The 14415-nt window shown below is 37.3% G+C and overlaps 1 protein-coding gene across 1 annotated transcript; it reads left to right on the top strand.

Moving 5' to 3' along the window:
- Positions 1-1252: 1252 nt before the first annotated feature.
- Positions 1253-14390, top strand: LOC732869 (aspartate aminotransferase). The gene is given in 9 exon segments (NM_001046872.1): positions 1253-1430; positions 1802-1958; positions 2735-2878; positions 4014-4220; positions 6921-7016; positions 8109-8259; positions 10274-10448; positions 11706-11856; positions 14023-14390. Coding segments are annotated over 9 exon segments (1296 nt in total). The 5' UTR covers positions 1253-1338; the 3' UTR covers positions 14146-14390.
- The last annotated feature ends 25 nt before the right edge of the window (positions 14391-14415 follow it).

The raw sequence follows: 14415 nt of genomic DNA, 5'->3' as shown, positions 1-14415 counted from the left end.
GAAATTGAAACAAAATACAAAAACAACAAAAAAAAAATGTTTAGACAATACTGGGGCCATCCTCTTACGCACACGACACGTCTTACTTCGTCGCGTTTAAACTGACAATTGATTCAGTATAAATTTAGAGCAGTGTATTCAGAAGATTCTAAATTTGCTTCTGAATTCAGACGACTAAATTCAGGCAAATGTAATAAGCCTTTAAGGCACATTTCGCAATTCGTAATTCACTTTTCCCGCTTTGCTTCAGGTGTAACGTTTGCTGTTTCGCTTCGAGTAGAACCGATTACTAACTACCTTCATGCTATCTCTGGAACGCTAATAGCCAAGACAAGTCTACAATTATTGAGAACATTCCCGGTAGTACTAGTCGTTTCGATATGTTTCAATGATATATCTGCCACAATGGTTTAATCTACAAACTGTACAAAGTGAATGGAGGAACATAGTCCTAACAAAAGTGCTTAGTAAAGGTCACGACCCTCAGAACTGAGGAATACGATGCACGGAGGAGGTACAACATGGGCGTACCAGACAGTCTAGTGTTCATCATACCAGACTTCTTGTCGAACTGTTCGTCCTAGTACCGATTATAGGGAACCCACTCTCTCCCCTGTAAAATCTCGGTCGGAGTCCCACAAGGCTCCACTCTTTTCCCCGTTAGTACTTTATTTTTATATCAATGACCGAACGACATACAATCGCAGTCGCTCTAAGCACGTCATTCCGGATCCTCCCGATCCACTCTCGGTGCTTTTAGGTGTTTAGGTGTTCCAAGTACTACGTGCTGTCCTCGTCGAGCCCGTCGAATATGATGATAGCTTTTGCACGTGCAGCTTAACCAACAGACAGAGAGAGCTCTTTGAATTTCTCGCCGGATCTTCTCAGTGGGTCGCGATTCCGATCTGGTCGTAGATTAAGCAAAGCACTGCTCTTACCACGGCAGAGGTTAGCAAAGTCTCCCTGGCTGAGCCAGAAGGCTCTCATACACGTTCTGTAAAGTCAGTTTAACCAGTACTTAATCCGTTACTAGCATTAGTTGAGCTTAGCCCCGCGAGCTCCTGGAATTATGATGAATCCTTTATTACGTAACTCTAATGTTAGATGGGCACACAAGCTCAATATTGTTATGATCCGCAATTGATCTGACTACATATCAAAAAACTGTTGAAATACCGGGTACAAAATTTATTCATTGGTATCCCAAATGTCATGTTGTCAAAATCGTATACAATAGATAGATAGATAGATAAGAACCTACTGCTCGGACATTCCTCGTCTTTTAGTAGTACCACATAGTTAGTTATAATCTTGCCAGTGTTGGACAGTTTTGTGAAAATGGCTCAAGTGTTAAAGAAATTAACTACCCAGGTGCTCAAGCCTAATAATGTAGACACGATCGTTGGTTGTACAGGCCTTAGAGCCAGCAGGTAATGAACCGGCAACTTTGACTTTTTGTTAATTTTACGTAATAATTTTGTTGTGTTCCTAAAAATAGCAGTCGCTATCGTCAAAAACAATGAAAGTAATACAAAAAGTTATACGCTCTCGCACTTCGTTAAATTTAGTAACCATTATAATAATTTTTTCGTGCATAAAAACCTCAAAAACTGATTTGCATATAATTTTGCCACACATAAAAACTCACATGCTTACTTGTCGGAATATTAAGAAAGGTCAGAGAAGACAGAGAGGCCAGGTCCCTGTAGTGGGACATTTCAGATTTTAATTGATGAATATTCATTATATAAAACTAGTTTTTGTGTTTTTAAATTAATGAAAAATACAAATTTCCCTACAGCACCTGGTGGAACAATGTTCAGATGGGTCCGCCAGATGTAATCTTAGGCATTACAGAAGCATACAAGAAGGACACACATCCTAAAAAAGTAAATCTTGGGGTTGGAGCATATAGAGACGATGAGGGAAAACCATTTGTTTTGCCTTCTGTCAGAAAGGTAAATTGATACTATACTATTTGAAGCCATTCATATGAAAGCCCTGTTTACTAAGCTTTTCCAAATTTTTAATATTAAAAAACCCTTTTAGTAGCTACTTACGTCACCAATGAACTATTCTATTAAATTTTGAACTTATTTGAGTATAGATATTATGAATCAGTTACTAAATTAGCCTGAAGACCTTCAAGAGGGTACATTTGTCTAGGTTACTATCCTAATTCCCTAGAGACTAACTGCATCGCAAACTTTTTAGATGGATGCAGCACCAAAGCCTTTATTAATGGATGCTGCTCCATTACTAAGACTGATTGAAGTACAGATTATAGCATATTATACGAGTTAAGTTATAGTCAAGAAACATAACATAAACATGTCTGAACTAGAGAATTCTTTGGAGTGGGTATGTCTAATATTCAAAAGAACCTGTTTCTCTTGGTGCCATAATTTCAATGAGTATCTGTGCACTGTGCAAGTCACAACAAAGTCACTGCTGCTTAGGATGGTTACTAAAGTTCACAGACATTGCCATATCAATGTTATCACCCACTCAGAGATCTGAGGTCAAAATCTAAATTACATTGTCTGCAAATCGATTATAATATTTTCAATAATTTTTACTGTAGCTTTAATTACGCAACATTACCAAATTTAGTAATTGTTGACAATTGTATCATTTTAAAATACACACTATATTAGATGAATTTATACCTGACATATATACAAACATCAGAGTATTCTTAATAAGGATGTAACCAATTTTACGTTAATCACAGGCAGAAGAAATTCTTCACAGTAGAGGACTCAACCATGAGTATGCTCCCATTAGTGGTGAGGCCACATATACTGATGCTGTAGCTAAACTTGCTTTTGGAGAAGACAGTCCTGTCATCAAAAATAGGAGCAACTGTACTGTACAGGTTTGTTGAAATCTGTTTTTTTTTTACTTAAAAACAAGGCTCATAGTAGTGTAAAGAAGTTTCTATATAAATTGACATACTATTAGTAAATTATACACAATTTAGGGATGTCGATTTGAAGGGAATTGTGCAAACTAGTAAAGTAGTTATTGGATAACATTTCCTAGAGATAAGATCCTCATAGCTTAATCATCATACTCAAATTTTTTATCAGCATTACATAACATTAAATTATCTATGAGGAGATTGATATTGTTTGTAGTTTAATGCATAATTCCAAAGATGCAATTTATCATTATCGTAGATATAGATATATCAGCAGTGTGATGTGACATTTTTCATTCAAAATAATAGTGATAAATTACTGTTACCATATAGAACAACTTCAGGAAATATTAATCATAATAATATTTGGGGCTTGAGACTTGATTCTTATGACCTAAGATGGACTATGGAACTCTGGTGATGTCAATAACCAGCGAACTCATCATAGTTTATTTCAAGTAGACTTAAATTAGGACAACTGATGCACAATGTTATTTTTAAGCATCTTCAAATAAGGAGGGTCATAAAATGTACTTATCTTCTGAAGATGTTAATAATGGACTTGGTGATAACAATTGATGAGTCTAGAGAAATACTATGCCCGGATTTATTGTCATACCTACCCAACTAATAATGATATTCTTAAAAATAAGAAGACTCAAGTTATATTGGACGCGTAAGGCGCTGCAAGCCAGTTGCACATACTTAACCCTTTGACTGCCGTGTAGGTCACCGGTGCCCTACGCGGCGCACTGAAGTAATTATGTCGATTTCTGTTACTAAGCGCCTGGATTGCCTAGCTTTGTCTTCTTTTGTTTGTTAATTATGTTTTAGTCTTTAAAGTCTCTTAGGAATCTATTCATTTTCATTATCTTCTGTTTAGTCTTTCCCAGAGTCTACGAGATATTCCGGCGCCTTAACCACATATATAATTACTTGATTGCGTCACGTAGGTCACCGGTGACCTACTCGGCAGTCAAAGGGTTAACCCATAGGCTGCTGATGTAAAAAGACCGACAGTAGGCCTTAAATGATATCTGCTAAAATCAAAATTTTCTTAAATAAAAAATGTTTGCTCCTGTTTTGTTAGACATTGTCCGGCACTGGCGCACTCCGACTCGGACTCGAGTTCATAACGAAACACTACGCTAAGGCAAAGGAGATCTGGCTCCCGACGCCTACTTGGGGAAACCACCCGCAAATCTGCAACACCCTCAACTTGCCGCACAAGAAATACCGTTACTTCGATCCCAAGACCAATGGTTTCGATTTGCAGGGAGCACTCGAGGATATATCAGTGAGTTTGTTTATCTTTTCGTAAAGCATAATGATTTATTTATTTATTTTTTATTGCCTAGATGTGTGGACGAGCTCACAGCCCACCTGGTGTTAAGTGGTTACTGGAACCCATAAACATCTACAACGTAAATGCGCCACACACCTTGAGATATAAGTTCTAAGGTCTCAGTATAGTTACAACGGCTGCCCCACCCTTCAAACCGAAACGCATTACTGCTTCAGGGCAGAAATAGGCAGGACGAAGTACCTACCCGTGCGGACTCACAAGAGGTCCTACCACCAGTAATTACGCAAATTATAATTTTGCGGGTTTGATTTTTATTACACGATGCTATTCCTTCACCGTGGAACTCAATCGTGAACAATTGTTAAGTACGTATTTCATTAGAAAAATTGGTACCCGCCTGCGGGATTCGAACACCGTTGCATCGCTATATACGAATGCACCGGACTTCTTATCCTTTAGGACACGACGACTTGTGTTATCATCTAAAATGGAATTTGTTATTGGACTTTTTATTTAGGGACTTTAGGAAACTTAGATTTTTCTGGGTACATTAATCATTATTATCACCTTAAGTCACCTAAAATGTGTTAAATGATAAAGACCTGTTAAATGATAAAGATTATTCATTCATTTTTTATTGTAGTGATTGCGATTTACCCGTTCTCCGCTAAAAAAGTACTAGGCGTCTGACTTGTTTTATCTTATTAAGTACACACAATTACGAACAACTAAAAACATATTAATATCGTAATAAAACGGTTTACGAACTCGTTTGTTACGTCAATAAACAATAATTTAAGCTATAAATGATAAACAATTACAACTTTTTTTTATTATTGCTTATATGGGTAGACGAGCTTACAGACCACCTGGTGTTAAGTGGTTACTGGAGCCCATAGACATCTACAACGTAAATGCGCTACCCACCTTGAGATATAAGTTCTAAGATCTCAGTATAGTTACAACGGCTGCCCTACCCTTCAAACCGAAACGCATTACTGCTTCACGGCAGAAATCACTCACAAGAGGTCCTACCACGAGTAATTACGCAAATTATAATTTTGCGGGTTTGATTTTTATTACACGATGTTAATCCTTCAACGTGGAAGTCAATCGTGAACATTTGTTGAGTACGTATTTCATTAGAAAAATTGGTACCCGCCTGGGAGTCGAACACCGATGCATCGCTTAACACGAATGCATCGGACGTCTTATCCTTTAGGCCACGACGACTTCAAATATTTCTTCAGAAAGTATTTATGACTAAGTGACAATCAGATCATATTCCTTTATTACATAGAAAAGCGACTTCATGATCAATCTATTGATAAATGATCAACGTGTATATGCCACCATCCACTTCGGACGTCTTATCCTTTAGGCCACGACGACTTCGAATCTATCTATTATCATCATAACCCCTACGTACATTAATCGTACCTACGCTATATCGTTTCTATATGATTACGTACGTATCACGCTTTAGGCTCGTGTACGATGTGGAGTCGTTGTGGCCTAAAAGATAAGCCGCCCGGTGTACTCGTTGGGTCGATTGATGCCAAAATACCGGGGGTTCAATTTCCGCTGACAGGTGCTAATTTTCCAATAGTTAATATATATGTATAACGCATATTTACTAACGACTTTGACGATTAAATAATAAACTCGTATATTGCATAGTTTTTTTTTTTAATATAATAATATTTGTGGGACGTATTGTGAGTTTGTCAGTTTGTTGGTATTCTTTCACGAAGCTGTCACGTGAAGCTTTTTACATGCAATTTCAACTTCGAAGTCATGTCTTAAATTTCCTATAAGTACTAAACGTTAGGATGGCCGTAAGCTCCCTTCTTGTAGAAAAATCTTATATATAAAAGTATGTATACAGGTTGATATCGTCGTAATAATCACATTACGTGGCAGTCAAGTTAAACACTACACATTTATCATAGGAAGTAAGATTACATATATTATGATATATATAAGAATGTATAAGAGTAGATATAGATTTTAAATAGCCAAACAATATAATGTTGTGTAGCTTTTAACGTACAAAAAATATCATCATGATATTTTCTAATTATAACATTTGTAAATTTACAGCATTTAGGTGAATGATACTCAGCTGTGCGTAGATCTAGATTATTTCAAATTATAATATACCACTACTGTCTTAAATGTTACATAAAATAATATGAATAGAATGATCCTTTTGACAGATTTCAGAAGTTGGAAGTCGTATGAATTTTATTGAATAAAAAAAAAACACACTGCACTGGATTGTTGTTTTAATCGTGTACCTCACGCGACAGACATACCATCCGGCTATGGAATGAGCTCCCCTCCACGGTGTTTCCCGGGCACTATGACATGTCCTTCTTCAAACAAGGCTTGTGGCGAGTATTAAGCAGTAGGCAGCGGCTTGGCTCTGCCCCTAGCTTTGCTGAAGTCCATGGGCGACGGTAACCACTCACCATCAGGTGGGCCGTATGGTCGTCTGCCTACAAGGGCAATAAAAAAAAGCAGAGGCTCCATATCATTCCTTGCATTTCAAGGCTACTATAACGTGAACTAAACTGGAGTATATAGACACAATGTGTATTTTCTGTTGATTTTTCTTTTTATAAAAAGTTCGTTTTCAATAAGATTTAATGCTAAATAAACTATAATAAGAATTTTATCGTTTTACAGAAAATTCCCGAAGGTTCCATTATTCTGTTGCACGCGTGCGCACACAACCCCACCGGTGTTGACCCCAAGCCCAGCGACTGGGAACAACTTTCCAAGGTATTTTTTTTTAGATCCAGCCTGATTTTTAAATCGTTTTATCCAAACAAATAAAATACTTGTTAAATATGGTATGATCCGGTATGTTATCGGACTTGTTTCGGTAGGTGATGATGATATTTTCTTAGATATATTCTATTTATATCTGCCACGAAAGTGTCATGTGTTCCATCATCCATCGAAGCAGTCGTCATTTGAATGATAAGGTAATCGTGTCTGATGACGTAATGACTGAGTTCCGGTAATCACTTAAAACCAGGCGGGCCGTGAACTGCCCATTTGCTTCAGTAAATTTTGCTCCGTTATCCGCGGACAACAGACTCTTTGAAATCGTTCACAGATTGAAATTTGCGCTAACCCTTAAAAAAGTATTAAAATATATATATATTTCCCAATAGTTCCATCTATCCGGATAAAAATCTAATAACCTATATAGTTTTCTGGATTGAAGGTTACTATTGCCTTTGTATTCGTGCGCGGTTAAAATTTGTACCTATTTACGTTTTAGATAGTGAAGTTTATGTTTGGTTGTTTTATTGATCGGTACTTTCTCGAGTATGAGGTCGGATTTTCAATTGTTTTGATGTAAAGGCTATCATTCAACTCTTTATTTGTCGTAACTGTCCGAAACGGGTTCAGTTCGTGTCCAGGACAGTGGAGTGGACTCAGGAGAGACATCCTAACGGGTATTGGTACCTACGACGATGTCGACCGCTTTCGACTGAACGTAACCTCATTGCTTATGACGTCATTTGGGGTCAAAATAAACGTAGACTCGAACAACTATTAGCCATCATAACAATAAATGATGTAATTGTAGTTAAAAAATAAAATATTATTATAACATTTCATAAAAATTGTTATTGAATAATCATTTCTATATAATTATTGTGTTTGCATTACTTAAGTAATATATTTTCTAATTAATGTCCTGTCGCTTTTGACCATTTGCGATTTTGGTGTGGCATTTAAGATTAATAAAAGAAATTGGACACGGTACCTAAGACTAAGACTGATATGCCTTTAAATATATACATAAACTAATGTAAGTTGTGTCTGATCATTAATTGAGTTAACATTTTGAATCGAAAGGTGATCAAAGAAAGGAAATTATTCCCGTTCTTCGACATGGCGTATCAAGGTTTCGCCACCGGTGATGTCGACAATGACGCTTTCGCAGTCCGTCTCTTCGTCAAGGAAGGACACCAAGTCATGTTGGCGCAGAGTTTCGCTAAGAACATGGGTGCGTATACTATTCAATTAAATAATACTAGATGATGACCGAGCTTTGCTCGATTTTTTTTTAAATGCCATCTTATTGTGTCTTTAAAGCGGTTAGTTGCCCTCAATTAAGAAAAATAGAATTATTATACGCCAATCGATGTCGGAAAGAGTTGATTATTGAAAACACGAATAAAACAACGTTTCCTGAAAATAAATCGTAGCTAGATCGATTTATCGCCCCCGAAATCCCCTGTATACTAAATTTTATGAAAATCGTTGAAGCCGTTTCCGAGATTCAAATTATATATATTAATATACAAGAATTGCTCGTTTAAAGGTATAAAATTATAATTTTTCTAAATTACACAATATTTTCCTACATTTTATGTGTCAAAAAAAACAAACAAATTATTTACGCAAACACATATTTGTCTTGACCTGTCTTATCATTAAGTGCTAACGTCAATGGCTCATTTTTCGTTACGTTGTTGTGAATCGTCAAGCAACTTGTACTACTGTGCCTACTGATAAACAAATAACATATTATCATCCCACATTTAGTTTATTTATCTCTTAATAAGCCACCTTTTTATATGAGAATTTAAATGACCACGAGGTAGTTGATTACTTACTATATAATTATGCTCAGTTTAGTAAATTAATATCGAGGGGTGAAAGAATATTTGGTTTTAGTGAAATTTTAGAAATTTTACAGTAGTGCCACTTAAATTATTGTAGACTAGCGACCCGCCCTCGCTTCGCTTCGGAAACATTAAATTTTATTATTGATAGCTGAGTCCCGCGATGTTACCCGCGGTTATTGTCGTAGCATGGGTGACGCCGCGGGGCGAAGCTAGTCTAAAAAAAGTAGCCTAAGTTATCCTTATATCATCAGTTACCTATCAGTGAAAGTCTCGTCAAAACCGGTCCAGCCGTTCCAGACATTAGCCGGAACAAACAGACAGACAGACAAAAATTGTAAAAAATGTTATTTTGGTGTATGTACCGTATATTATATATATTTATATGCATGTAATAAAAAGCGGTTATTTCAATATTACAAACAGACACTCCAATTTTATTTATATGTAGGTATAGATATAACGACGAAAGGAAAGATCTTGCACCGAGCGGGTGATATTGCTCGGTAGACCGACGGTCCGAATGTTGTTGTTCGGAACTTGTTTAAATACGAGCCTATCTTGAAAATGTCGTAAGCGTGATTCAGGCATCTGTTAACTATCTTGTGTTTTGTGATGGCTACCGCCACAGTATAATTGTAAATTTGGAAAAATATCATGAAAAAAACATCTTGAGCTAATTGAATGATGAGTATAATAAATTGAAGTTCATTTTAAAACATTGGACTGTTGGTGCGAATTCCAAGTAAAACGCATCGTTAATTGCAGAGTTAAATGTCGCGTATTAAGCGAAATGCCGCTTAAAGCAAATAGCTTTTCACCCCTCGATAATATAATGTATTAGATTTACTCTTTTGTTTCGTTATTTATTTACATTTTAAATAACTAACTATTTACAAAATAAATTTATTGATAGCATTAAAGTTAGTAAACATTACAGAAAATCGGATCACAAACAGGAGAGAAGATAGCACTGAACTGTTTTGTCTTTGCTTGTTTTGAATATTAATCGAATTCTAATTAAATTACACTAGAAGTGACAGACCAGGAATATATTTTATAAAAAATGTTGAACTTTTTACTTTCGAAAAAAATAAAAATCCAAAAGGTGGAAGGCTATTTGATATCTCTATATTGTTTCTGAGTTTTTTATTGACCTTCAACATTCGCGAACATCCTGTATTTCATATTTAAATACCAATTGGCAACAAATAAACTTGATAAGAACACAGAGTATGGACGCTAATGTTGTGTTGTATTGTATCTTTACTAAGTGGATTGATGTTCAACATTCGCGAACACCCTGTATTTCATATCTAAATACCAATTGGTAAGGAGTAAGGACGTTAATATTATGTTGTATCTTTACTGAGTGGTTCAAGCTTGTTGCAGGTCTGTACGGAGAGCGCGCGGGCGCCCTGACCTTCCTGTGCGGCGACGAGGCGACGGCCGCCAAGGTGATGTCGCAGGTCAAGATCATGGTCCGCGTCATGTACTCCAACCCTCCGCTGTACGGCGCCCGCCTCGTGCAGGAGATACTCACCAACGCCGAACTCAAAAAGCAATGGTAAATATAATAATGAAATAGGCAGGGTGGTGGTACCTATCCGCGCGGACTCACAAGAGGTCCTACCACCAGTAAAAAACGGTAAATGAACGGGTTCGTTTGCAAAAATTATATTCAGTGTGCTTAGTGTGAGTTTTTTAACGTCCTCGATAGCGTAAAAGTAACTCGAATTTGAATTCAGTTGGAACAGCGCCCCTAGCGGCAAACGTAGGCAAACGTTCCAAATCCATACAAATTTGATTTAACTTTTACGCTATCGAGAACGTTAAAAAATTCGCACTAAGCGCACAGTTATTTATTTTTGGTAATTTACACGCGCGAGTATATGAGTACACGAGTATATCAGAGGAAGTGTGAAAGTAGACCCGGTAATCAACAAATTAATGAGCGGACGGTTAGCGCAGTATGGACATGTGATGCGTAGAGAGAATATGCATGTGACTACGATATGTATGGAAATGGTAGTGCAAGGTGGAGGGAGAAGAGGTCGACCGAAGACGACATGAATGGATTGTGTGAATGATGATATGAGAGAGAGAGAGAGAGAGGAGTGAGTGCTGAGATGACGGCTGATAGAAGAGAATGGAAGAAAATAATTAGCTGTGCTGACCCCACCTAGTGGGATAAGGTGGAGAAAAAATAATAATTTACACGCGGAATCCCATAATCGAATGTAATTTTCTGGCCATTTTTTTTCTACTTAATCTTTTTGTTAACCTAAGGGGTTATTCCAACTACTCACGGACGAGTAGATGAGCTCACGGGCTCATTCTAAGAGAATTGCTAATACTAGCCCTAGCAAGAGCAGTGATTCGCTGAATCTACCACTGGATCGTGGTCGCGAGCTACTGAGAAGATCCGGCGAAAGACTCAGAGGGTTGTTGTGGCTAATGACAAGATTGCACGTCGAACTCATCGTTGTAGTGGTCGGTTTTGAAGAGGCCGGTTACCGGTCTACTTACCCTTAGTTTAGACGAGATACAATACCAGTTTCGAAATTCTGGCGTAGTTTTAAGAGTATGCTAATATTAAATTTCCTTGAAAATATTAGATGTTGCAAAGGTCAAAGGACGCTAACGGAATTCGTTTTCAATAAAAACTATAAAATATGATTGTAAGAATACAGTGTTTGGAGTCGCAGAAGTTTATACTGTAAATGAAAAGAAACGTCGCTAATATTGCAGTATCGCACAGTGCGTTTATTGAAAAGGCCACATGAGATTGTCGAGGCATTAACGCGACGCGTCTGTGTTGCAGGCTCGGAGACGTAAAGCAGATGGCGGACCGGATCATCACGATGCGGAGCCAGCTCCGCGCCGGCATCGAGGGCGCCGGCAACCCGCACCCCTGGCAACACATCACCGACCAGATCGGCATGTTCTGCTTCACCGGACTCAAGCCCGAGCAGGTATTGTATATATTGTAGCGGTAAGCAGCGGCTTGGCTCTGCCATTGGCATTGCTGACGTCCACGGGCTACGGTAACCACTCACCATCAGGTGGGCCATAGTGGTATTTTAGAGGTAGGCAGCGGATTGACTCTGCCTCTGGCATTGCTGACGTCCACGGGCTACGGTAACTACTTACCATTAGGTGGGCCGTACGTTCATCTGCTTACTGGGACAAAAATATATATGTTTGGAACCAATATTATGGTGTTAGTCCATAAGTATATAAAATTAGCATCAGAAGGCATAGATTCAAGACAGAAATGCGAAAACCTTTTGTCGTAGCCGCCGCTAGCAATAATTAATACAACAACCGTCATCTCACTAGACACGTCCTAACCGTGATCAGGTGGGCCATATGCTCGTCTGTTTACAAGGATAATAAAAACAAAATTGTAGTAGAAAAAAAAAAACACAAAAAGTAATAGTTTAGGACATTTAAGACTCAGTAACAGCTTTCAATCTTGTGCCACAAGCTGGGTGCGATATTCACATTGTACTGTGATTCCCAGATACCGAATCACAATTTTTTTGTTTGTTTTTTACGATTTTTCCGAGCAACACAAAAGGCTGGACTGATTTTGAGAAAATCTTTGATAGGTATGTGTTTTAGGTTCCAAAAACTTTACGATTGCATTCGATACTCGTGACCCAAAAAATATTACATAATTTTCTAATCACTTGATGAAATATCCATTGAGTGTTTGTTACCAGTGCACGTCAATATTAAAAACCGTGATTGTGCTATTATATATTTTATAAGGAAAACATTTCAATGGTATATATTCTGTTGTAAATTTCAAATTCCTGAAATATAAATTAAAATAGGTATAATATGTACTTTATTGAAGAGTTATTATTATATGATCTACATATAAGTAAGAAAAACAAAAGAGTTATGTATAGTTTTCTTGTGTTAGTAAAGCGATTTTTTCTTTATCAAAAATAATCAGTTTTTCTTTCTTTGAATTGTCGCATTTCGCTCATTAGGCTAAAACTAGTTAGTTACCTACATCAAGACCTCTAAAACATTATTTTTAATTTACACAAATTATTCAAAGAAACGATCGCATAGACATTCGTAATACATTAAAATAAATTACAATTTCCATTGTCGAGTCGTAAACATGCGACGTTTGTACTCCAGTATCGAGGTTGTAGTGATGCGCGGACCACTTGGTCGCCGGTCCCCTAGCTAGAGACTGGACACCTATCAGAATTTAGCCCGTTGAGTTTCTCGCCAGATCTTCTCAGTGAGTCGCGTTTCCGATCCAGTGGTAGATTCTGCGAAGCACTGCTCTTGCTAGGGTCAGTGTTAGCAACACTCCGGTTTGAGCCCCGTGAGCTCATCTACATGTCTAGGCTGAAATAGCCTCTCAAGACTATCAAGCATAGGTAGGAAAAAAAAAATCGTAATATAAATTGTCATCTGAGCTACTTCACTGTTCGGTGAAAGGATGAATCTAATACGGGCAGTGAAGTTTGATGTGCCCTAGGTCCTGTTTATAGCGCCGCCCGTAATGTTAGAATAAATTTTATTTTTATGATTAATAATTTTGATCCAATATTTTTATTTTAAATTTAAAATAATTTTTAAAAATTTTTCTGTAAAAAAATAATCTGAACTCATTTTCAAAAGAGACTTTAACTTTACTGAAACATTTGGCATTTTAAAATTTTTCTCCCTCTAATCATGCCGTCCTAGACCCGGACCTCACGCGCCTAGTCGTAAATCCATCACTGAATACGAGCAAACGAGACTAATTTAGTATTAATATCTGATTAAAAAATTATCAAACACATACATACAGGACCTCTTCTCAGTCCGCACGGGTAGGTTCCACCACCTTGCCTTTTTCTGTCGTGAAGTAGTAATGCGTTTCGGTTTGAAAGGTTGGGCAGCCGTTGAAACTATACTGAGACCTTAGAACTCATATTCAAGGTGGGTGGCGGCATTTACGTTGTAGATGTCCGGTAACTTAACACCAGATGGCCCGTGAGCTCCTCCAACCATCTAACCAATAAAAAGGTTTTTGATGTAAACGCAAAAAATTTCTATTTAAAAAACCCGTGATCAAACGATTCTTTGTAGACGAATAATGCACATTAATGAAAACCAATTTTCAGGTCGAGCGTCTGACGAAAGAGTTCCACGTGTACCTGACGAAAGACGGACGCATTTCCGTCGCCGGCATCTCCTCGCAAAACGTGAACTACATCGCCGAGGCCATCCACAAGGTCACCTCATAAACAGAATCCACGCACCGACGGACGTATCAATTTATAGTTTTATATTAATCGTTGTACCGTAAAGAACACAGTATTTATTTGAAACAATGACTTATTAAGAACCCAAACCTTTTAAAGGTTTTTGTTAACCTTTTTTATTCTATAGCTACGCAAGCACAAATCGTGATTCGGATAGCGTTGTTATGTAACAATAATTATTGTATCGTTTTTAGTTCTAAAAATATAATATAAATCGTAATATTTTCAATTGTCTTTTTATTATTATTATTA

The sequence above is a fragment of the Bombyx mori genome, chromosome 4, assembly GCF_030269925.1.
Source record: "Bombyx mori chromosome 4, ASM3026992v2".
Taxonomy (NCBI): Eukaryota; Metazoa; Arthropoda; class Insecta; order Lepidoptera; family Bombycidae; genus Bombyx; species Bombyx mori.
Note: the sequence above shows the minus strand (reverse complement) of the source record. Positions and strands in the feature narration are given on the sequence as shown.